Source organism: Porites lutea, chromosome 9, assembly GCF_958299795.1.
Source record: "Porites lutea chromosome 9, jaPorLute2.1, whole genome shotgun sequence".
In the NCBI taxonomy this organism is placed as follows: Eukaryota; Metazoa; Cnidaria; class Anthozoa; order Scleractinia; family Poritidae; genus Porites; species Porites lutea.
Window position 1 is genome coordinate 17,615,278 of NC_133209.1, and position 25,531 is coordinate 17,640,808.

The 25,531-nt window shown below is 36.9% G+C and overlaps 1 protein-coding gene across 2 annotated transcripts; it reads right to left on the reverse strand.

The window, feature by feature from the left end:
• Positions 1–1,395: 1,395 nt before the first annotated feature.
• LOC140947217 (ubinuclein-1-like) lies at positions 1,396–24,916 on the reverse strand. 2 transcript variants are annotated; one of them, XM_073396277.1, is made up of 24 exons: positions 24,626–24,916; positions 24,372–24,464; positions 24,193–24,237; positions 21,796–21,858; positions 21,267–21,367; positions 19,285–19,342; positions 17,884–17,987; positions 16,199–16,717; positions 15,285–15,327; positions 14,695–14,781; positions 14,459–14,498; positions 13,827–13,911; positions 13,235–13,274; positions 12,425–12,505; positions 11,906–11,979; positions 10,770–10,857; positions 10,120–10,175; positions 9,036–9,086; positions 8,877–8,896; positions 8,428–8,474; positions 6,354–7,444; positions 5,641–5,948; positions 4,341–4,433; positions 1,396–3,551 (listed from the first exon to the last, which is right to left on the reverse strand). In XM_073396277.1, exons 1-24 carry the CDS (start codon positions 24,785–24,787, stop codon positions 3,493–3,495), a joined length of 3,408 nt encoding a protein of 1,135 aa, XP_073252378.1. In that variant the 5' UTR covers positions 24,788–24,916; the 3' UTR covers positions 1,396–3,492. The 2 variants fall into 2 exon arrangements, with proteins under 2 accessions (XP_073252378.1, XP_073252379.1); XM_073396278.1 differs by lacking the exon at positions 4,341–4,433.
• Between the last annotated feature and the right edge of the window lie 615 nt (positions 24,917–25,531).

A 25,531-nucleotide genomic window follows, 5' to 3' on the forward strand; every position in this document is an offset into this window, starting at 1 on the left:
GGGAGCCTTTTTTCTGGCTGAAATTTTCGAACAGGTAAGTTTTGATCCCTATAATTTTCGGATCACTAGACTTTCAGCTAGGAAATCCGAACAGATGAAAAATTTATAGGGGATAAAAATATGCCCATATCCACCGTTTAAATACTAAAATACGTTTAACAATGCTATATATATGTTTAAGTGGTTTTGAACTATATTTTCGTTGGGTGCCCCTGACTAGAGACTTCAAGATACACTGTTTTTTTGTGTTCGGGTACGGGTAAATTACGTGTAGGCGGTATAGCCATAAGTACAGGTAGACTGCCTCTTACCCCGGAGAAACGGTTAGGATACTGGGTAGAACGGTAACACCATTATCTCATCTGGGAAATGATGGTCGCCTTGTATTTAACCACGTGGTAAACATGGTCGCCTACCCATACCCGTAGGTAGAAACATGAGGGAGTTTTAGCATCGACGACAGCGACGGCAGCGAAAACGTCACTTTTAAAACGAATTAGCGTCTTAGTTTTCAAACTTAATCGCGTTTATTCCAATTCACTGAAAATGTCTAATACGGGCAAATTTCCCTGCAGGGCCCAGTTGTTCGAAGGCCGATTAGCGCTTAACCCGAGGTTAAATTTAACCCGGGTTTCTTTTTCTTGTGTTTGAAAGAATTTTCTGGGATAGTTTTCTCTGTTATTATAATCAACTTGTAGACAAGAAGAATTAAAACTGAAATGATTTTTAAGCTTTCATATCTGAATTTAAATCTCGCACCAACCCCTGGAGTTGATTTTTTCGGGACCGCACTCAAGTCTAGAAAGAGAAAGGAAATTTCGTCGTCGCTTGTTTACGTCCTCCACAAAACGTGAAATTAGCCATTTTCGGGTCGTAGTCGTGCAGTAACGGCCAAGAAATGTACAAAAAAGCGTGATGCACGTGCAAACTCGTTTTGCTTAATAAACCTATTGCTGTTTTGACGTTCTCGTTGCCGTCGCCGTTGTTGTTGTTACTAAAACTGCCCAGTGTATCTAAAGGTCACTACTGTGAACTAACGGATTTCTTCAAGCCTCGAGACGCTTATAGTTAGCTGCTCAATCGGCATTGCAGGTTAGAAAATCCCTCTGTGACCATTCTGGTCTGTGACCCAAGAAAATAAGGAATAACCGTCTATATTTCTCAATGTCACTTTAACAATCCTTGTCCACTTTATGGACAATGGATTTTCTGGCTAACTAACTTTCTGGTTAACCCTAACGCCCCAATATCCACATACAAATTCTCCCAACTGATCTCCATAAATTTCCATAAAGAATTAATTAAGAGAATTTGATATAAGATCCACCTTTTTTCCCTTTGGTGATCATTTATACACTGTAACGCTAGTCAACAGCAAATTCATGAGACAAGTAATTAAAGGTGCAAATGTTTTATTGCGTTTATTGTTTCAAATCCCTGCTGATGGCAGTTTTCATTCAAATCCTAAGCAAATAAATCTAGCCAGCTATACAATAATATCGATATGAACCACAATTTGTTCCAAAGATTTGAGGAAAAATAAGTTAATATTTATAATAATATTATATGCAAAGTATTACAAAGTTGCCACAGTTCAAAACTGTCAGTGGAATATAAACAGTCAAGAATAATAGAATATTAGGAACTTTCTGTCAGGAAGTGGTAGCCTGCGTTGTAGACGTAATTTAACGGTTGTAACTAGAATGGATACCCCAAAGTCAGATTGTCATCTTCACTCAAAATATGATAGGAGTCTAACAAGAGAAGAAAGAAAACAGAAGAAAACAGTAGGTGGTATGTTGGACTTGAACCAGCGTCATTTGAGGTATAATCCATATCCATATCCACTACACCATCAAGGGCTAACTGCCAAGACTGGTTAATACATGGCGTTGATCATTACATTATTGAAAGCTAACCGTTGTTGACACAGTGCTTAACCCTAATCACTGTACTTCGGTGCTAAACCCTGTATTCAACACTATTCCTTGCACAACTGTCTCTTGCTCTGATTTCCCCACTTTTCTAAAAGTTCTCGTGCCCAATAAATTCGCCTAATTAATAATTATAGTGTAGGGGGGTGTAGAGTATAGCGTTGTGTAATAAACATAAGGTGTCCAACCCGATTCTAGTCACAACCTTAATTTAACCTTGGTTAGTAACGTCTGCGAAGCAGCGCCCGGTAATCCTTGTTCTGGGCACCCAACGGACTCAACGAATAACCGGAAGTGCGTTTTGAATTTCCTTTCAACCTGATTGGTAAATCGACAACAAATTATTGGCTTTTTTAACAGGCCAATCATTGCGTGTACTCAAATCCAGGTACACAAATGGAGGCCTAGAACACGGATTTCGGTGTTGTTTCGCGAACCTAACCAGTGTTTTGTTTCGTCTGTGGCACAGCCTAGGAAGTACATACATAAAAAAAAACATCATATTCCAGGTTCAACTTAGAAAAGTTAACATACCTCCCTAAGGCATGTCAGATATCAGGACAATTGACTTAAAAACAATGTAAAAGCATGACAATTTTGTGTATATTGGATTATCATTTCCAGTAGCGAGAAATTCTACACAGAATTGTCATTATCCTCTCTGCGATTCATAAACGCATTACAAATTCACATGGTTAAGACAGGATATCACGCACTGAGATGTGTCTGGATACCAGATGAAAACCGCAGTATTGCATTCCAACTAGCTTATTTTTAAACATCTGCTTAGTGTTTAGTTTAGCGTTTAGAGTTTCTTGTACGGTGTTTCATAAATCCAATATCCAGTTAGCTTCAGGATCACTGTTGGTCTTAATAAAAAATACCACCTTCTACACGCATTTATAGAAACCCCAGTCTATTTTTGTTGTTGTTTGCTTATTATAATGACAACCCTGTGTAGTACAGGTCAATAAATTATTATTGTTCCCAAGCACCTGTACCATTGATCTCCAAAAACATCACAGTAGAAAAATAGATCTTGATTGTTGGAGGCTTGAGGCTAAAAAAACACTAAACAATGCCACCAAAGAGCTATTATGCTGAGAAGTACTGGCAAATAATGTGCAATTTCTTTTACCAATAAATTATTTTTCTATTGTCACAACAATATTGGGAAAATGATTAAGCTTTCCTGCTCAAGTGATCATTAATAATAATTATTATTACTACTATAGCAATATTAATAATAATAATAATAATATGTTTTGAAAAGTTATTTTTTAACTATTTGATGAAACTATAGACTTTTCCTTCATTCTTGAACGTGAACAAAAACGCTAACTCGAGGCTTAGGATGACAAACTGCTGAAAAACAACAAGTTGAATGAAATTGTTCACCCAAGCCGGACCTTACATGTTTTTCACGGTATGAACTCACTAACATGCAAGTAGAAAATGGGAAAGGCCTATATAATATCATTTTTTAGTATAAAATGTAAGTAGAAATTTTGCAAGTCTGTACAAGGCGTAAGTGAATCTGAATTATTTAACTCCAAAACTAGCTAAACCGAGGTAAAAACGGTGGGTGTGTTCCAGTTGAGGAAGTCTGATTGGGGTCTAAAAAAGAAAACAACAAACAAATATTTATCAGTGCAAGTCATGTACGAATATGCAATAATTTTATTGCTGGCACGGGCACTGCAATGAAGTAGGTCATTGCGTTACTACGTTGTAGTAGAATCTTGTCAATATTTTTTGGTTTGCTAGTACAACATGACATTATTTTTTTCGTTTCTCTTCATCAAGTTTTCACCACTTTTTAACTCTATTAACGTTAAGAGCTGAAATGTGTGGTAAAACAATTAATTTTAAAAGAAAATGTTTGTAAGCATAATTATTATTGTTCTGAAAACAAAGTTTGGCTTTCTTTTGTTAAAATAAAGTACAGATTTTTTAGTAACAAAATCCCTTTAAGATATCTACTGTGCAAGGGATCCAATCTCACCATCACTCCAAAAAAGGTTCAAATAAACCAAAGATCAGACCTTAAAATTACACCAGTCCCGCAATGGCTTACAAGAGAAAAATGTTATTGTTTAAATTTTATTGTTATCATTAATAAAATCTTTGTCAGATAAAATATCACTGCCTTACATGTAAATTCACAACATCTCTTTTTCACAATTGATGTGAAGGTGTTACCTGCTTTTATATTTTCACCCCAAAAAACTGGACGTAAAATCCAACTGTTTAATCATTATTAAGAGACACTCATTCAAATGACTTCCATCATTGCCTTTTTCTCCATAAATTACACTGTAATCGAGGTTTTAAATGTAAAGTTAATTTTTAATGACTGTCAATTAACTTGAATACACAACGAAATAATATTTTGAGGTTAAATACCTTGATAAACGGGCTGATTTGAGAGCAATGCAGCATGCGGAAGCTGTAAGGAGGGCAAGCTTTGAGTAGAAGTAGGGTTCATTCCCAAGAGAACTGTTGAAATTTGAATAACAATTTATTTTAAAATTTATTTATAACATTAATTCGTGAAAATATTTCTTCTTGATATTAACTAGACATATTTTGTGCAAACCAAAGAGACGATTTCACTGAATAAAAGAACACCAAGCAAGTTGTTGATACCGGTGTCCTCAATTCCAGCTTTAAATTTCTCCAAACAAACAGCTCTCCCTCTTTACAGTACAACCTCTTTTAATGCTGCAAATTCAACAACATTCAGTGGCATGCAAAGTTTCATTATTATGGTTAACTTATTATTAACATTATTAATATGAAGTAAAAGTAATAGTTTTTTTAACTTATCACTTTAAACATTATTTTTTATTGACTGCATGTAGACATTATTTGGCTAAAATTAATATTCCTAAACCATATTCTGTAAGATTAACAAACAATCTGTCCAACTATTTTAACTGAAACAACATTCATGTTAATTGTTTGCGCAACACGTGAAGTTTTTAATGAAATTACATGTTTGTACCAACTAGGAATCACCACACACAAACAAAAGTAAGAATGAAAATAAGCAAGCACTTTAATAAATTTAAAGCAGACCGCAATGTAGCAGACATAATAAGGTCTATTTTCTTGACACAATAACTTTGAACCAAAAGTCACTCTCGGGAATCAGAAAAATAATGTGTCTGCAACTAGAGGTGGCCACTAACATGAATATTTTGAATTTGGGAAGATAGTCTTCTCCACCCTCCACCCTCCAATGACACATAGGGGCACAGGGAAGACAGATAAAACACAGGTGCAAAAACACATGCACGCTGCTGACCATGACTCCGTGACTCATAGCCGTCATCTTGTTAAGAAATCGTAATTTATGTTCAAAAACTCATTTACAATCCATAAAGAAAAAAAAAGCAAAAGAAATTGATGCTTAATGAGTGTCTTTACATCTGATAAAGACACAGCTTAACTTGATTAGGGATGTGTGCAAGAGATACTTCCCACTTCTTAAGGGCTTGAAAACAACTTGCCATGACTTCCAGTATGCCAACATTTTGCTTTCCCAAGGTGGTCATCAAATGCTAGTATAAGTTCATGACATGTTCCTTGCCCTTGCCCATTGGACAAATAAAAATGGAAAGGTACTAGCCTGGCAGGAAAAGCTTATTATTACCGACTACCAGCACTTTTTTAAAAGAGAATAAAGCAGCAATACTCTTACCTTGATTATTAAAGTGATTTTGAGGCAGGACAATGCCAGATTGTTCCTGTGTCTGTCGTGACAGATGTAGCATAGCAGATTGAAGAGTATGTGGGGCAATGCCAAGATGTGTTAAAGGAGTGGTGACCTTGCCTGCTTGTAGATTGCCAGCGGAACCAAACAAAGTCAGATTAGGAGGTTGGGCTTGATGCATTGCCTGGGAAGGCATCGAAGAGTTTAACGACATTGCAATTGACTGAGGAGACATTCCTTGATGAGGAGTGAAGCCCGGGAGCACTGCTTGACAGTTCTTGAGGTCCACTGATGATCTGATTAAAAAAAACATGACAACGCAGAGATACTATTACACTTCAACATAGACATTGCTAGAAATCATAGCCATCCAGATGGAATATTTTACATTGTGTGCTAATGAAAACCTGCTGCAAGGAGCACTTAGTACCATACACTGATGGACCAAAGTCCAGCCACTTTCTTGAACACCTTTTTATATAGCTGTACAATGCTCCCCGTCCCACATCCCACCAGATTTTGAGATTTTGACCAATGATCACCTTTAGGGGTTTCCAGTCATAACACCTACATACACGTACACACATTCTGCTGTTCTTCATTGCAAAGCACCAACTTGTTTAAGAAATTTGGGAGCTTTCATTATGTTCCTTCTGACCATGCTACCTAATCCCAAAACTTCACGCTGTTGAAAAACTTACCTTCGTGGTGAAGTGATGCTCTCCAAAATTGTTTGAGAAGGAGGAGTTCCACCTGCAGTAACAGCAGCCTTTTGCTGTTGTTGTTGTTGCCTCAATGTTGACGCCAGATCAACAGCAGCCTTCAGTTGTTGTTGTTGTTGCTGCTGCTGCTGCTGCTGCATTAGAGATGAAGCTAAATCAGCAGCAGCTTTTTGCTGTTGCATCAAAGAAGAAGCCAGATCAACAGCCGGTCTGGGTTGCTGCCTCAATGATACCAGATCAATGAAATTATTAGGCAATCCAGCTGCAGTGAGGTTCCCCACAGTTGCCGCCAGCAAAACTGATTGGTTCACATTTGGGATTGTGACGGGAGATGAGCGAACAACCTTGGGTGGGGACGTCAAGGCTGTTTGAGTTCGTGCAGGTGAAACAGTTGATGACTGAGCAGGATGTGAAACTGCTGTTGTAACAACTGAACTGGGAAGGTGAGTAAGTGGTTGATCCTTGGGCTTTTCCTTAGTTGGTGAAGGTGTCTTGTTGAGAAATGAAGCTAGCTGCTGTTTGGCAGGTATAGACTGCTGAGAATGCAGCAGTTTGGATGTATCTGCTTGCCCCTCCGGTGATATCATGTCTGCAAAATCTAGAATTGTTACTGGTGTCTTAGACTTAGGACTCTCTAACAGCAGGGATGGATTGGGAGGTTTTGATGCATTGTCTTTTTTAGCAACACAATCAGAACCAAGAGATCGATTTGCAGAAGACGATTTTGATGCGGTGTCTTTTTTGTTCAGTTTTAAGTCTGTTATTATTGGAACAATCTGAAGTGTAAGTTCAGGCCTGTTTACAGTAGTGCTTTCCATTTTGGTTGCAGTGGCTGTACTAACAACCGGTTTTGGAACTGACATAGCAACCGTGGAATGAATCACAGGAGCTGCAGTTTTGATATTAGCAGATTGGCCAGACTGCACAAGATTCTTAAGAGCTGATATTGCTGGTGTTGCTGTGGCAGCAGACAATGCTGGTGTTGCTGTGGTCACAGAACTGCTTCCAATGGTAACGACTAGTGAGTTGCTACTGGGTAGTACCTTTGCCACTGGATTGCCGCCAGCATTCTACATTTTCCATAATAAAGACAAATATAAATGCATTATTTCAAATGTTTGTAACTGACATAACCTTCGTCAGGAGCCCATAACCCGGTGAGAGCAACTTCCATGCGCTCATGTCACAGCATTTTCATGAACCAGTTTATTTTTAGAACAGTTCTGGTGCAATTTTTGAATATCTTTTAAATTCCACAAACCAGTCAGCAAAACCTACAGAGCTAAAAATGATATTTTTTGCCTTTTAATAACGTTAAGTTTTTCTTTTTGATATCTTACATTTAAAATACGCTCATAGATATGGTGGAGATTCTATTTTCACAGGAAAACGTGCCCTAAAATGTGCCGAAAAATAAACTGGTCTGTAAAAACGCCGTGACATAGGCCTAGTATGGGAGTTGCTCGCTTCGTGTTATGGGTTGCTGCCTTAGTCAATTACAAGTAGGTAAACTAATATTAACCATCCTAGACTAACTGTAAGATAAGGTAAGATTATCTATCATTATGCTGTTACGATTCAAATTAATTCCCCTCTTTTGCATGGTAGTAGATTTTTTTTAGAAATTATTCTACAAAAAGAAATTTGAAGTTTGTTTTGTGATCTTCTTACTTTGGTCGCCATTAGGAATGAAATGGCTCATAACTAGCCTCTATGCAACAAAGTGATTCATATTGAAACTTTGGAAGCACTAGAAGGCTGCTTAGGGTTGCCCGGAAGCTCTCAGAACAGCATACAGGATCAGGTGTTGAATTTTACATGAATGAAGGTGTAAAATTATTTTCCCATCAAAGACTTTGCACGCACACTCTACCACTGTTTCGCAAAAGAGGCAATATAGAGCAACTCAGTAATGGTCTATAACACGCATACAAGCTAACAGACAAAAGACCTTCGTAGAAGCATGAGATTTACGTGTTCTATGGCTTTGTTCATTTAAGTATGTTGTGAACTGTCCAGCTTTACATGCAAAGGAATGATAGATTTTACTTACACTATCATGATTTTCAGGAGATTCACCTTGTTTCTTGGGACCAGGAGCTAAAACAAAAACAACAACAACAAAACTCCCTTAAATTGCCTCTTGAAGATAATTCCTGGAAAATTTCCATAATCTTAGTGGCAAAGGGTACTCATTTGAGGGTCACTAATTTGAAGAGAAGGGTTTATTTTTTCAGTGAATTAAGGCTAGAAAAGATAACCAACATGATTAACCTGGTCTATTAATTCCAACTGGTGTTTGTAAGAAAAGGTCTATTATGCATAGTTATTTAATTATTATTATTATTATTATTATTATTATTGTTATCATCATCATCATCATTATGCATACATGTGTGTTTTGTTTATAAGTGTTTTTACAGTGCTGAATATGCTGTAGCAATTAAAATTGTTTATAAGTTTATCAAAGTGTATCTGAGCCTGCCAAAAAAGCAAACTTACCTTTCTTAGGAACCCGAGCTCTGAGAGAGAGAGAAAAAACAAATACAAAATTTCAGAGTGATATCTCCAGAAAAACATGACCAACAGGTAATGACAGTGAAACACTACGGGTTTCTTAAAACATAAAAAAATGTACTTGTATATAATCAAACAACTTACGGAACACTTGTGTACTTTCCATGGACAGTCTTACTTTCTCTTAGAAGAATTCTAAAGAGGAATTCAAGCAAAAATAATTTAAATTTCACCCTTCGCTCTGACATGAGGCATTAATAATCAAAACTGCTGGGCTTTTTTCCATGGTCATGGATGTTCAAAGCTGGGTTACGAAAGCCAAGGGTAAGTGCAAAATTTGAATTCAGATTTGAAAGCTTAAAAAGAAAATCCAGTTTCATTTTTTTGTCTACAATAGACCTTTGTCACAGGGCGGCCATTTTGTCTCAGGAGATTTAAAAAACTTTGTTTATGCACCTGCTGCAAGACAAAGGTCTATCACATTTTGATGATTACATGCTCTTACTTCTGAACAAAAGAAAAGAAACCTGGATTGGAATAAATAAATAAATTTACAGCTTTCAAAAGAAAATTCGTAAGGTAGATCTTTGAACAAGTAATCACAGAGGGCTGTAAAAACTGCTTTCTACGTTGTACATAAATGACATTTTCTAGACAAAAAGGACACCTCTTAATCAATAAGTATTATTTTATATGAAAAATCCGAATACGTTTTATCGATATTTTTTTTTAGGATGTATATTTTTGTAAAATTTTATTCTTTATAAATATTTATTTATATTAATTAGTTAGAGCTGATAGTATTTTAATTTAGTGCCCCCTGTTAGTAGGCCTTGCATGGCCAGCTAGAAGACCTGACACTGAAATAAAGTTTATCATCATTATCATCATAAATAAACAAAATGATGATTTAGAGGTAGTATAATATCCACTATAAAGTGGAATTTAAAAATGTTGGTTTTTGAGGAAAGGGGAAAAGTGGAGACCTGGAGAGAAACGTACAAGGAAAGAAAACCAACAACCAACATCGTACTCAGTGCATCAACCCCAGGATTTGAACTCAGGCCACTTGGGTTGGAGGCAAGTGTTCTCACCACTCTTCCACCCAGGCTAGCACTAATCAGCTTTCGAACAACTGGATCCTGGATGATACGATAGATGCCTTGTACACCTATAAGTAGTTTGTATTGTTAAATTGGTTATGATTAAAAAGAAAAACAATTCTCACCTGCTTGTCATCCAGCCTTTTGGCCATAAAGGTCTTACCTCATTTTCAAAGAAGGCCTAAAAAGAAAATGAAAAATTAAAGAAATCAGATGAAAGCATACCTGAACTAAAATGAAAATACTGTTAATTACTGGGCAAGATTATAAAAATGCAAAAGGGCTTCTATCAATGTCACTCTAGCTTACAAAATACAGTTACATGTGTCTTTACTTCGAGATATTTAATCATGGATTAGCCCTTATCGGCCCCTCAGGAACTGGGGCCAGCAGAGCTAAATTAAGCCTATTAAGTACATGTATTGTTGTTCACACTTCATTTTGTCAACTTTTTCTGTCTTTCCTTTTTTCCCCTCATTTTGCTATTGATTTATAATTATCTTACTGTTGTTTGCCATACCTTGTTTGGTGATATTGGCAGTGTCTTTCATGAGTTTTTAATGTTTATATTTTATTTGTTTAATCATATGTTTACTTTTGGACAATGACTTTTTCCTGGTCCATCAACACACAACAAAAGAACTTGATATAAATTTAACGGCATTGACCAATGCTTGTTAAATAATGCAGATCAGCAATTTTTTTTTAAAAAATTATTCGTACAAAGCTACATTACAGATGCTACGTGTAGAGCTTGAAGCTGCAGGTCAATCACCTTTAAGTACTCTTCAGCAGACTGGGCTCTTGTTTTAGACATTTGAAAGATCTTCATCTTCATTTGGACAACATCACACAACAGCCCTCTACAAAGAATTCAACCAAATATCCATTTGCCAATTAATTCGAACAGTATTTTACATAAGCAAAATGTTCAACTCCCAAATGACTCGTTTATAGGCATGCCGACATTGCCGCCATTTGACTTGGGTTTTGGGACACCAATATGGCAGACATGACGTTATGTGAAAGCAGTCATTATCATATCCATACAGTCAACTCTTTCTAAGTCGGACACCTTTAAGGCAGGTACTAAGTGTCCGTCTAAGAGAGATGTCCATCTTATAGAGAGTCAAAGAAAGGGAGTAAAGAAAGGCAGGGGCCAACTCTAGGTGTCTGTTTTACAGAGGTGTCCATCTTATAGAGGTGCCTGTTAAGAGAGAGTTGACTGTATTCATTTTAAAGAAGGCTAGGTTGATAACCATAATAACTTAGAAAATATTATAATAACCTGTTTAAAGACATGATTGCATAGTGTAACAAAAGTAATGCAGAGCACTGATTTTTTTTTACTGTAAGTGTAGAAATTCATGTAGACTCATTAGACAGAATCGAAGCCTTGATGAAAAAAAGGAAAATGGAATAATGACTCTTTGACCACCATTTTCTGCTCGACTTTTTATCATCAAAATTGTCATCAGAATATTCAGAACCAAAATGGAACTACAATGTGGCATTGATGATTCTGACATTGAAGTCTTGAACATTTTCTCAGATGTCAATGTAGACAATTGAAACTAATGTGTTGGATATGTTAGACAGACTCAGGGTGCAAAGGAAGTCAGTTTTACAGCCTGCCATTCACACAAACTGTAGCTAGCATGTACTAGCCCAGAAGTCATTTCAACTAGCCCCCAAACCCTTTTGATTAGCAGGATTAATTACAATCCTTCTGTAATTTGAATTGCCCCAAAAGCACTTGCCCATCCGGCAAGTTAAGAACAGATTTCACAAGCCCGATAACACAACCCACTAGCCCCGGGCTATCGGACACGACTTTCTTTGCACGCTGCAGACTGAAGGTTTAATTGCAGAGAACACTCCTATGATATAAATAATTAACAATACACATACCTTAATTCCTCTGTCCAAATAAATTTTCTCTTGGGAGTATTTTTCTTGGCTTTATCTTCTGGGTGAGAAGGGGCCTGAAATAAAATTTATTTCAAAAATAGATTATTTTATTAACAACTTAAAATGAGATTGGCTGCAGCCACACTAACTGAGTTAATCAGGTTATGTTTTATTTACCTGGTTAAAAATTATTTTCTTAAACTTACGTACTGTACAAAGTATGACTTTTGTATTATGTAATAGCTGCATGCATATGGAGCCTTAATAATATTAAAATGTGGGTAGAGATGATCCCTCTGATAAATGGATTGATCAGATTAAACTGCCTGTAACTAACCAAGAGGTTTGAAGAAAGACTGTTTAGTGTTTAACACCGAAAATACTGATAAACAGACGCATCTACAATAAATTAAAAGTTTTGGTTTACTTCAGTGAATTGGAAATAACCTGGTTAAGCCCTCTAGTGTAGCTGTAGACAAGTTTTGTAAGACAACTAGCAAAATAGGTAGACAGGCTCACATTAGGATCCGTTGGTGTGGTAATCTCATCGCTTTTCTCACTGTCTTCGACTACTTCCATGGCTGACTTGAACAGTTCCTTCTACAAGGGGAAAATATTTAACAATCATTCCTCGAGCCCGAATATGAGGCCAAAGGCCGAATGGGCTATTGACTCAGAGGCCATGAGGGCGAGAGGAATAATAAACTGTTTTAGTAAAATCCAACTAGTTGGTCAAAAATATCGAGAATAAAAAAAGTGCAGCATTGATAATATACCACTAGCTGGATTTTACTAAAAGAAATTACATATACCAACATACAGTAGAACCTCGATAACTCAAACTTGGATAACTCTAATTCTCCGCTGACTTAAACTAAATTCCTTTCCCTTGATCAAAATTTCACTGAACTCAAATTACCTGCTAACTGGAACTGTTTTTTGCTTCCCTTCAGAGTTCAAGTTACAGGGGTTCTACTGTATATTTAACGAAGCTCTATCTAATGAACCATTAGGAAGTCATTACAGAGTACACAAGGAAACTCTAACTTGTGCATCTTAAGAACTCAGAAGCAAAAAAAAAATTCTTACCCACTGTCACACTAAAATATATAGGTAATAATTTTACAACCCAATTTCTTAACAAGCTCACTCCCATAATTTTTCTTTAAATTCCACTTTTTTCAATAACAGATATTTTCAAGTATTCCATTGTCATAAGGAACAACCACTGACTTGACAACAAGCAAATCACACTTGGTATAAAAAATTACATTCAGAAAGGATGGTTGCTTAGTTATACATGACATTAAATTAATATTTTACAATTACCTTATGGTCATCTGGATTTTCTCCATCTTGTTTTGGGCCACTGAAAATATAAGGCGATCATAAGAAAATTCTTAATGTTCATTCACAATACCTTGTTACATGAAATTTTGGTGACACTTTAATTTAGCGAATTTGGCGATTTTTTCTTAAAATGCACCAAAATTAGGTGTTGCTAAATTTAAAATGTTGTTAAATTAAAGTAAGTACAAAATGAAATTCCGCCATCTGGTCAGTTCACACACATATGCTATTTGACGGTAGATGATGACGTGGTACTCGTAACGGAAGCATTGATTGTGGGACAGCATTGATGAGTGAGGACATATGACAATACAGCTGCAGTTTTGTTTGTTTAAATTAAAGTCCTGCTAAAAAAGGAATTTTCAAAATCGCTATTAAATTTAAGTGTTGCCAAATTTTCATCTAATAAGGCACACATAATGTACTTTGTAACATTCATTATTATTTTTCTTACTTTAATCTTGCACATGGAAATAGTACATTGTACATGCATACCACCAAAAAGTAAGTTAAGCATCTAAACTCAGAAGTAACATTTCAACAAAAAAATAAATGATTAAAATTTTATTACCCTTGCTTTTTGCTTTCTTCTTCCACATGCTGCCTGACCTCTTCCTCAAATCTCTTAATTTGCTCAGGAATAACTCGATCCACAGCTAAACATGACACAAGAACAAAACATTATTATTAAACCCCTTGCCACCTCATACAGCAGAGATCTCACAACATCAACAGTTTCATCCAAATAATACCACAGGAATCCCAGCCAGTTGAGTCTGACATCACTTTTTTTTAAGAAAGAGCCTGCAAGTAGTTGAACAATGAGTGAAGTTCGTAAAGCACCAGTTTGCAGTCCCGTTTTTCCGTAAGATTATTGAGATATATGGAGGGCTTTGTTCTACGGGTGACCATCTTGGTTGCAATGTTCCAAGTCTAAAGCAAGATGGCTGCCTAAACAGGTAAGAACAGGTAAGTGCTTGATCCTGATGATCTTACGAAACAAAAAATAGGGGAGTGTGAACAGTCTACTAATAGTTAGTAGTACTCAATAAATCAAAACCATTAAGGCCTGATGAAAATCAGCAGCATGTGGTTAAAATGTCATGATTGTAGTATATGGAATTCTCACGAGACAAGATTAATCATAAACTAGTTAATATTCTTGGCTTTGGAAAAGTCAGCTTTAATAGAGAGGTGACTTACCTGCTTTGAGTTTGGCCATTGGCTCTCTTAATCTGCCAGCCTACAAAACATTATTGTTATTAGGTATGACAGAAAGTTAATACTACCGTGTAAATAGAACCAGCTCGCTAGCAGGATTTTCAAGTGGTTCGATTTCTTGACTGGCATGTTACAAATTAAGAGAATTTAAATAACTTTCAACTAAAGCAGCTGATTGGAGAAAGGCCGGATGCAATAATTCCAGCTCTTCAACTCACTTGATCATTTAAGAGAAGATTCTTTGCTCTTTTTAACAAAGTCTCCTTTGTGCAAGGCAGGTAAAATGCCAAAAATTCATAGATTCCCTGAAAAAGTAAGGAAATAAAAAATGTACATTACATTACATATAATTTGGAAATTGCATGAAACAATTACAACTAAAATGGGAATAATCAACATGATGATAAAAATTATTATTGGATGAGGTTTTTGTGATAATCTGGAATAATCAAGGTCGAGGTCAGTGTTATCAGCCGAGCCGAAGGCCAAGGATGATGATACTTACCGAGACCTCGATTATTTATGATATCACTAAAACCAAATCTAATAATTGTCTTATTATACATTGTTTTGAAGAAAATAATGACAAACACACCGTCGCAAGGAACCTGAATTGATATGGTCATAGGAAATCAGGTATTACATTCACAACCAACAGCTTATTTAGTTGCCTGTTAGCAGATAACCAACTAATCTGTAGGTTGTTGTTGATTTCCAAATTAGCTGTAGGCTCGCCTCTTAGCCAATGAGAAGACAGATACTGAGTACAATGTATTATAATATTAATAAAAATAATTATAAAACTTACCGATCGTACTTTGCTGCTGAGAGCTCTTGACTTGGTTTCAAGCCTAAAAGAGAGTCAAAGTTCAAGTAACGTTCAAGTCTCCATTTTTATTCAACTAAAACTGGTGATTATTTTTACACAACCCCACAAGCATTGAGCTTTAAATCCTATCCTGTTTCAATAAAGGATATGATCATGATAACCAAAACTACATTATTAAAAAAGATTGTTAAAAGCATACACTTTTTCAAGGATTCCTCTAAATCAGTTAAAGTTCAGCAGTACATGTACAGTTGTGTAGGGTGAAGTAAAAAATAATGGTAATGTCAAGATGAAAGCATAATAACGCGGTGCTGTCCTTGCTTCACCAGCAGAACAGGCAAAGATGGCCAAAACCCAGTAAAAAAATAATTAAACATGGCTCATTGTCAGTAATGCTGTAGTTGCTTAATATGTAGTAATAACTGCTTTCACAGTAGGAAAAAAAATGCAAAATGAGGATTAGGGGCTATTCAAATGATAATGAGATGAATTTCATTCAGGAACAAGTTCATTCTATCTCCATAAATCTCTCTGATCTATTTGCATGATACATGTACCAAGATGGAAATTTGTTCCGGTACAAGCCACTAATGACATCATTTTGGTTTTCAGTCTGAACAAAATTCTCATTTTAGTATGACATGTCATTCTAGTGTCATGTTTCTAAACTGAACATTGAAAACCATGTGGTCTAATGTGAGTGACGCATGCATGACATTTTCAAGATGGAAGACAAAGATGGTGCAGATGACGGAATTATTATGTCAGTACAAATTCATCCTGGAATGTACGCCATTCTAAAACTAAAGTAACTCTGATACAACACATGAGTACATGTAACACCTTCTAATTATTACAAACACCAATTAATTAATCTAAAAAAAGGAACTCACTCCAGTAACATATGATTTACATCAGAGTTAAAGAACTTGCACTTTCCCTCAGTAATGCCATCAGTACCCGCTTGCTTCAACCTCATGATGCAAGCTTCTACATCAGTGGGTAAACACTGGGGAAGGCTAGGTTCAGCTATCTCTGACGAGCTTGCCTCTCCCGTTGAGATTCCATTTTGAAGTGTTGAAGTAAGCAAAGAGTCACTCTTTGTCACAGATGCATTTTCTTCAGTTGTAACAGCACTGCTACTGCCATTTACCATGCCAGGCTCTGTTTTAACAATGCCTTGATTACTTTGCTGCGATGAACTCTGTACTTTTTGTGGTGAAGAACTGTTCACTGTAACATTGTTCGTCCCTTGTGATCCTCCAGTAGTTAACGTTGTGTTTGAAGAGACTGTCGTAGAAGTGTTTTTTGCTGAGGAAGATGGTGAAGACAGCATGTTTACGATGTTTGCATTTCCTAAACTTAGCCTCTTCTTGTGCTTTTTCTCCTTCTTTTCCTTTTCCTTTTCACCACTAAAATGTAAAAGCAAAAGTTTACTGCGTGTTATTGCGAGTAATTCACATCTGTCCTTTTTCGGTGGTTTCATGTTACTTTGGTAACAAACTGAATCATTAGGAAGTACCTCCATTGTGAAAACCTTAAGAATTTAAGTTAAGAATCTACATGTACTTCCGAGGACATGCCAAGACAGGGCTCAAAAAGAGACCTGTTCAGCCATCTGGGACGAGTAGTTTTTCATACGAGGAAAGTAACTTCCTCATATGCTCAACAGACAAAGTCCCAGGTAAGACATCTTCTGGAACTTAATCATCTGTACACTTAGACAATGACACAATAGCCCAGCTGAGGAAGCAGCTGAGCTTGCTTGTACTTAGGCAGGGCTGTGGCTTGTGGGGGAGACGGGGGTGCCCTGTGCCTCCCTGAGTTTTTTGCCCCAAAAAGTCAAAACATGCACGCATAAAAGTTGAAAATGAATATTCATCTCCCAGAGCATTGAGACAATGATGTCTCTGCGCTAGGTTAAACATTTTCTGGCTTTAAGATACAGAGACCTGTCCAATGGGTCCTTCAGATCCAAAACCCTCTGCTTTTCAAATACAATAACCTACCTAAATGTAAAATCCCTTATAGGCATATGCTGCCCCAAAGGGTATGGTTTTTGTGACATTTTGGTCTGAAAACAGGTATGGACTTTGCCTATTTGGTCTGAATTCGGGTATGGTTTTTGAGGGTATACAGGAGTGCATGAACATATTTGTCATTTCAATTCCAAATGAATATGAAAGAATGAGTAATAATTATGCAAATTCGAAATAGATTTTAAGAAATATTTTTGTTGGTGTTCTAATCTAAGTAATGATGAAATAATTTCTGCATATATGCCAGGTCTGAAAACGGGTCTAGATTTTAGAGGCCAGGTCTGAAATGGGTGTGAAAAATGACATTTTTTGGTCTGAAATAGGGTCAGGATTTGGAGAACTGGGTGGCTCAACCCCACCAAGAATTCCTAGGAGTACCCCCCTGGGCTTTGTGCCCCTAGTTTCTAAAGGCTTGCTATATGGCCCTGTTAGGACAAGTTGAAATTCAAATTCTTCTAATGCCCCACAAATCTCCTAAGGGAAAATTAGTTATACATGTGCAAATTGATGGCTTATTGTTAAAACCGGCAACTACTTACCTGGAGCTTTTTCTTGGCTTTTTCTCCTTGTCTCCTGATTTTTTTCTCTCTTTCTTTTCACCGGGTACCTTAACTTTCTTTACTTTGGGCACCTTTGGCATTTTCTAAGCAAAAGAATTGTTTTGAAAAGCATAAATTTATCTTGCTTTAGAGAAGAAGGAAGAGGCACATGCAAGTGAGGAAGAGCCCTAAAGCAGAAAATTAAGGGTAAAGAGAAGTTTCCTCATCCTTTAACTTGCCTTAAAACATACATATTTTAAAGGTATGTGTGAAGTTACAATATAGTTTTCTTCTTTGAAATAATACATAGACTTTATGATTTTGTCAGTTCGAAATAAAAATGTCTTACCAGTCAGAACTACTTTTATCTCAAATTTATACCCTGTAGTCTTGAATTTGGAGTGGAAAAAAATCATAAACAACACTCAGATTTTCTGAGGTTCTGACTGTACAGACCAAATAATAGTTTCTGGATAATTTGAACTGTAATTAAGGTTCACAAAAAGGAACTCATGAAATTCTTATACACATGGCTATTAAAGTTCCATACATACATGTACATGTAGGTTTTTACATTTTCAGGGGTTAGAAGAAATCAAGATGTTTCAACTACAAACTAAGAAAGTCTACATGTACATCAGGCAATGAGGTTGACGGGTTAAATGTCAATTTAAAAAGCACAATATGATTTTCTGCTGTGAACTTTTGGTTTTCCACAGCTGTGATTAGCATGCTTTCATCCTTGCTACTTCAGCCAGCTGTTCTCTTGGCAGTCCAGTCTTGTTCAGCTCTTATCAGCACCCATGCTGTGGGATCTTTATTCCACTATCCCAGTTGCAAAAAGACCAACCATTCACACCACATAATTTTGTGTTCTATAAAGTGGCATGTAACTAACTAACCTTATTGCCTGATGAAGACTAGCAGTATGCTATCAAAAGGTCACAGTCTGCATCACAAGCAACTACATTGTACATGTACAAACAGTAGCTGAGCCAAATGCCAAAACTTTAATAAACGTAATTAATATTTTACTCCAGCATGATGAATAATGATAAGATTTCCTATAACATCTACAGTACATGTATTAACCATATAGAGTGGTTTTCGTTTGAATGTCGTAAAACCAAAACCAAAGTAATTACTCTGGCCAATCACATAGGACACAGACAATACATTGAACCAATCAAAACTCGAAGTAATTACATGTGGCTGACGCAAAGCGCGGGAAAATGCATGCGAGCGCGTCACAATTGGCTTTGGTTTTACTTCTGATTGGATGAAAAGGTGGCGCGAATCTTTTAAGCCAATCGCATCGTGTAGAAAGTGCAAAACCAATTACTTTTCGACACTCAAATGAAAACCGCTCTACGCCTAGTCTTATTTCCTTTCTAAATGTACCTTTGGGGACTTGAGTTTCAATTTCTTTGGTTTCTGAAAGTCTCCCTCGTCCTCTTCGCTAATATACAAAAGATTTGAAGGTGACAATAAGCTACATTGTACATAGTCTGCTACACAGCCGTTTTTAGTGTCGTCACGCAATGCTCCTCCCCACTAACGGCTGCTGAAAACCGAACTACATTCCTTTCCCTTTGTGTTTGTGGTCTAACGAACAAGCCAATCATGCACAAGAAGTTTGACAATACGTGAGCCGCGGGGCGCTAGGAAGCGAGCACGATTCTCAGTTTTCGACAAATCAATCAATCGTCGCTGAATTTAGACGGCCTCTGTGTTTTCAAGCAACGAAAAGGTTAATTTGCAAAAAAGTTTGTTTTAAGCGGTCAAGAAAGTTCCAAGTGAAAGAAAGGTTTGATTGGCCTAGAAGACTTTTACCAGGATCGGTTGGTTCTTCATTTAACGTGCATATGTACTGATATGTGATGAAGAATTTAAATGTGCCGGATGTGCTTATTGTGTTCCTGTGAATACTAAACTCTCAAGGGTACTGATTCAAAAAGCAACCTTTTAAATTATCGATGAGCGATTTCCCGAACTATACCTGGCAACTTTATGAGCACATCCATGTTGTGCATCGCAATTTGCTCGACTTGCTTGCTGCTGGTGCTTATCTCCTAAATTTTAAATAGGACTCGACTACGACAACACTACTCTAGTTATTAAATTGCTTGTTTTCACGCGACGTTTTGATTATTCTGTCATTCACACATGGGGCACCGATAAAAGCAAAGCTGTGATTGGAGGAGTCACAGTACTGCAAACGTGGCGCGAACACTTTCCAGAAAATGGGAGCTGAATTATAAATGGCTAATCACGGGAAAGGAATGTAGTTCGGTTTTCAGCAGCCATTAGTGGGGAGGCGCGTTGCGTGACGACACTAAAAACGGCTGTGTAGCTGACTACATTGTACAAGGAGGAATATTAAACGGGCATGCATATATCTGAGAAGGCTTATAACCAGAATAGAAAACGAAGTTCAAAAAAAGCTAACAGTGCTAATCAAAACGGTATAATTAATAAATCAAATTCATTTCAATGCAAGTCAGGTCAAGTCAAGGGGGTGGGGGGGGGGGGGGGTCTTACAATATTTCTCTGTTTCTGATTGGCCAAAATCCCACGCACAATTCATCATAACCAGCTACTGTAGAAGAATTTTGTGATATGTGAACTGATGGCATCAGTCATGCAGCAAAATTGCCGGATGATTAGATTATTGAATGGTTAACCAAGAAGGCCTTGGGACAAGGTTGAGTTGTTTTTGGTGGTGAGTACAAAATAGCGGAACGTTTCAGTTGTTTCATGGGGAAGAAGTAGGCAAACTATTCACTAAAAATATAGCAAGAACAACAAGAAGACAACCCTGCTATTTGGGGAATATTTGCAAACTGAACAACTCTTTATCTCCTAAACTATTGAAGATGAATTTAACATTGATGGGGTAAGCATGTTTAGCTTGTTTTTAAACTACAAAATTATTTTGAATGAATAATATATGCAATAATATTATTGAATTCAGCTTTCGTATCATCTGAAGAATTATGGAGATCTTGAAGGGTGTTATCCGCCAAGCAGCACCCTCCTCAATCTCTATAATTCTTCAGATGATACTCAGCCTCACTCATTAATTGCTAATTATATGGTGCAAACAAACACAGAACCACAGCTACATAAATGACAAGCCAAAACAAATTCAAACAGAACCCAAGGTTGTGCCCTAACAAAAATAAAGAGAGGCCAGTGCTCCGAGCCTGTGAAATTCACGGTGCCCTGCATAGGTTTAAAACCTTAACATTTCCTAGTCACCCCACAGCAACACATAAGGAGCCGGGGGTCACCAGGTACATGTACTGCTAGAATGAAGCCCTTGAACCCAAGAACTTCATCAAAATACACATACTATTTATTATGCAAGCATAACATTTTACCTCTCACCACCTGGAGATACTGGTCGAAAGTTAAGTGCACCTTGGTTTATGTAAAATCCACCATGTTCTGTAGTCCAGTCTGCAGGTAACAGCTCATCATACTAGAACAATAAATTGAAAAAGTTTCTTAATCATTCATTCCAGGATTGGAGCCGATTTCTGATGCCAGGGGTTTAAATTCCTCGAAAGCACCTCACAAGCCAAAATCTATTACAGAAATTTTCAGTTTCATTTTGAAAAACAATAATACATGTACAAATGCATTGACTTGAATGGCCATGCAATAGGACTCTGCTCAAAGACTCTTAGAGTTGAAACTACAGTACATGAATGTCAATTGACAAATCTAGAAGGATTAATATTATCTTATATCTATTGCGAATAAAAAGTATGACTTGCAATACTGCCTAAAACATCATCTTCATTGGTTGTATGCAATTGATTGAAATAAAAATAATATCAATTTAAAAGACCAAAATCTACCAGCCCAAAAATATTATCTCTAAAATACATGTAAAGAGGAACTCACAGCTTCACTGTCATCAACAAATGGATCTGTTTCATCATAGCCATACGTTACATCAATCAAATCCTAGAAAGGCAACGGTAAAAAGTTGTACTAGAGCAACTACCTGATGTCATTCCAAGCACAAAAAACAACAAATCTGGCCATTGTTTCTAATTTGCTAAACTACTGGTTTCATTGCAAGGATTTGATTGATTTGAGATACTACTGGTTTCCTGCAAGGATTTGATTGATTTGAGATTCTGGTGGAAAACATTTTCATTGTTAGATGTCATGTGACCTTAAAGTAACCAATGAGAGCCTGCACTGTTGGGAAAAAATTTCCAGCTGTATAACTATCACATAGGGTGTGTTTGATTGTTCATAAAATATTCTTGAATAAGAATATACAAAAGGTTTGTTGCAAATCTCTTGTAATGTGACTTTTGGACCACTTAAGAGCTACATACATCAGGATATTTTATTTCAAGCATATTTCTGGATATTGCAATGCCGATGAATGCCAAAATAAGTGATTCCTAGAGTCAAACACACCCTTAACAATCAAAGGGTAGGGTTTTATGAACAGGGAAAATGTAATCTGACAAAGACAGAATTGGCTGAATCCATTGTGCACCAAAGTATTACAAAAATCCAACATGCTCTAAGAACAATAATAATTCTCTGAGAATCAAGTTATTAAGAAGAATTCAATACCAACTTCAACAATAAAGATTGAAAAAAATGATATCAGAAGTAAAATGTCTGTTTAATTTACTATTTACATGATGAAAAATGTCATGAGTATATAGACCTTATATCTAGACATAAAAGCAAATAAAACTAAAACAAACATACCAGAAAAAAGTGGATTAAATTAGATAGGTGAAAAAAACACAATAATTATAAGACCAAAGACATTATTATAAAAATTATTACTAATAACTGGAAAATACCAATACATCAATAAGTGGAATGCTAACAAGATTAATAATATGCCTCACGGAGTGACCTCTGAATTCCATTGGGTTTATACTTGCTTTTGAAGTAGTTAACCAATTAGGAGTATATTATGGACAACCTCTCTCGTAAATATCGTAACAACATTTTTGCCTAAAGTATTTAAAGGAAATGCATTGGAAGAAGCTTACAAATGTAAAAGACCAGAACAAACTGGATGTTGGAAATATTGATTACCATAAGATGCAGAGTCAACTCCAGCTACAAAGGTCTTAAGTTTAAACCAAGTTGATGCAGGGTTTGGTACCTCAAGATCTCCTATATAGGTTTGTAGCAAGGGCTAGAAAATTTATCGTCTTTGACTGATCCACTAAAGGGTTTAGAAATTTTCCCTCAAAATAAGAAATCGTTTTTTATATGCAGGAAGAAATTTTTCCACGGCAAGCAACAGCTTGTCCTTTCAAATTACCGGGAAATCTTGGAAACGGATTGCTGAAACTTTGCAGTGTTATCAATAATGCGTTATTTTGTGAAACTGGGCTCATTTTAAAAACCGAAATTTCTATTTCCCCTCTCCAGTTTCAGTGAAAGTTAAAACTACCCTAGCTTATTTTTTTTACAACGTTCTGCCACCGAAATGCCAAAAGAATTGCAGAAGAAATTTTGAAAGTTTCATATAAGACGACAAATAATACGCAGATATGTAGATATTTAGCCCTTTTCAATTTTAAACTGCAATTTATTCAATCTGTTTTTAAGTGTGTTACCGGAAACTAGAAATACGGACTCTTCTTCGTATTTCCTGTATTAAAGAAATCAGGGTGAACTGAGAGAAATATAACGGAGGGAGCCAAGACCTTACAGAATGGAAGAGAAAAGAAATTATGAATCACGCTTATCGTAATTTTGAGTTATAAACAAGATCTGTTCTTTTCCTGGGTCCACGTTTATAGTTGTAAATAACGCAAGAAATCGACACTTTCGTGAGATGTAAATATAGCAAAGTGTCATTGAATATTGTGGCACCGAAACTAGAAAAGACAATACACAAAACCATGGATTTGGAGTTTTAAATACTTAGAAAACAATAGCACAAAGTCAAAAACGACTTACGAATCCCTGAAAAGGCAGCGAGTATTAACAACAGGGTCATGTCATAAAGGACAATGAATTAGTAACATGAGGAAGGCACTACACTAAACAAGTGCTCGCATAATTCTACACACACGGCTTCAATACACCCCCGTACAGCACCGCTATTCTTTCAAAAAAGCTAAATAACTTCTACTCTAAAAGCAATTAGTATGGTTATAATCCATGTCAAAACACAATTTCGTAAGATCAGTATTTGTAAGAACGTGTTCTTGATCGACGCAGAGAAGCCAATTTAAGCTTATTGATGTTTGCAAACTAAATTTAAAACCGGGGAATAAACTTCACGCAAGTAGTATTTTGGTTTACCTCCATGCGATCTCTCCTTCGCTTCTTGGATGTAGGTTTTGGAGCCTGTGAAAGAGAAAAACGAATTTTGATGTCAAGTATTCATACTCGGTAAATTTTTGCTCGGCAAAGGGTTCCTAAGGAATCTTAAGCCTCGAACAAAAACACGTATTGACTTTGCATCGGTGTGTACAACTTACGTATTTCTGCTCAAATTTCTTTGCCAAGGCTCTGAGCTTTTCATCATCTCCATCTTCATCGTCCCATAGAGTTTTCTCTGGAGTTTCGCCGGACTGGAGTGAGAGAGAAAAAATTGAGTTCACTCTTCGGGAATCAAAATCACGGCCATTCTAACAGCGGTTAAAAAAATACACACTGGTGTTCTTCGCACACGAAATTGTCTCCGCTTTAGAGAAAAGGACTGTACTGAAAAATGGTTGAAAGATTCGCCTACCTTGCGAGTAGCGGATTTTACGAGGTCCAGAAACGAATACTCGGGGCAGGTTTTGTCGTCGCTGGCAGGTAGTGAGAGCGTAAAACGCAAAGTTGGGACATTTTCTGAGCCTTTCCGAAACGCGTCGCCTGTCTCCGAAGGAAATGGGCTAGCTTTTTCCATTTCCCATGAAGAGGAAGCCAAAACCTAGGGCCTTCTGTGTGGACCCTTCTTCAAACGCCATGGAGTGGAGCCTCTTCCATCTTAAACTTGCCCGCTTCTCCGTTCCAAAATTTAACACTGGGACTAACTGCGCATGCTCAGTGACCCACTGCGCAGTCGCAGTGCAGATTTATGTCCGAAAAGGCTTCGAAGTTTCTCTCTTAGTGGAAATTTAGCAGAATCCAAAACAAATCGAGCAATCTTCCGATTTTCGATCTTTGCCTCAGAATGGGCCTTAAACGTCGTTCGAGGTCCGAAAATGGCCTAAAATCGGCAAAAACGCGAAAAAAATTGTTTAGTGAAATTTTAAAATTTATTGATTCTGCTCCCTCAACCTTCCTAAAATCCTAAAATGTGGTCCTTTTTATGTCCAAAATGGCGAGAAACGCAAAAACGTGGAGCGAATCAGCCCGCTACGCCCCACCCGGTACAGGAGAACGCACATGTTTCCACGGAATCGCTGGCTTAAGTATATTATGCAAAACCCTATTGTTTAGCCCCGATCAATTTTTCAGCGCTACATGTACTTGATACGCGCTTATGCTTGCGTGAAAAAAGCGCTTTTGTTGGCTGGTCGCGGTTGAAAATGACAGATGCTATACCAACCGGTAATTCTTATTGGACGCATTCCGGCCCGTGTTTACAGCTCGCAAAGAACAATATTGCGTGAAATACCACTTTTATTTCCGGTTTGTGGTGGAGTCC

What these genes read in the sequence shown, in the direction of transcription:
- LOC140947217 (XM_073396277.1), bottom strand. Translation starts at nt 24,787, where the DNA reads ATGGAAAAAGCTAGCCCATTTCCTTCGGAGACAGGCGACGCGTTTCGG. An exon ending in GAAGGAGAGATCGCATGGAG is followed by an intron (nt 21,859 to 24,192) that starts GTAAACCAAAAT and finishes TTGCCTTTCTAG; the next exon opens with GATTTGATTGATGTAACGTA. An exon ending in AATGGCCAAACTCAAAGCAG is followed by an intron (nt 13,912 to 14,458) that starts GTAAGTCACCTC and finishes TGTCATGTTTAG; the next exon opens with CTGTGGATCGAGTTATTCCT.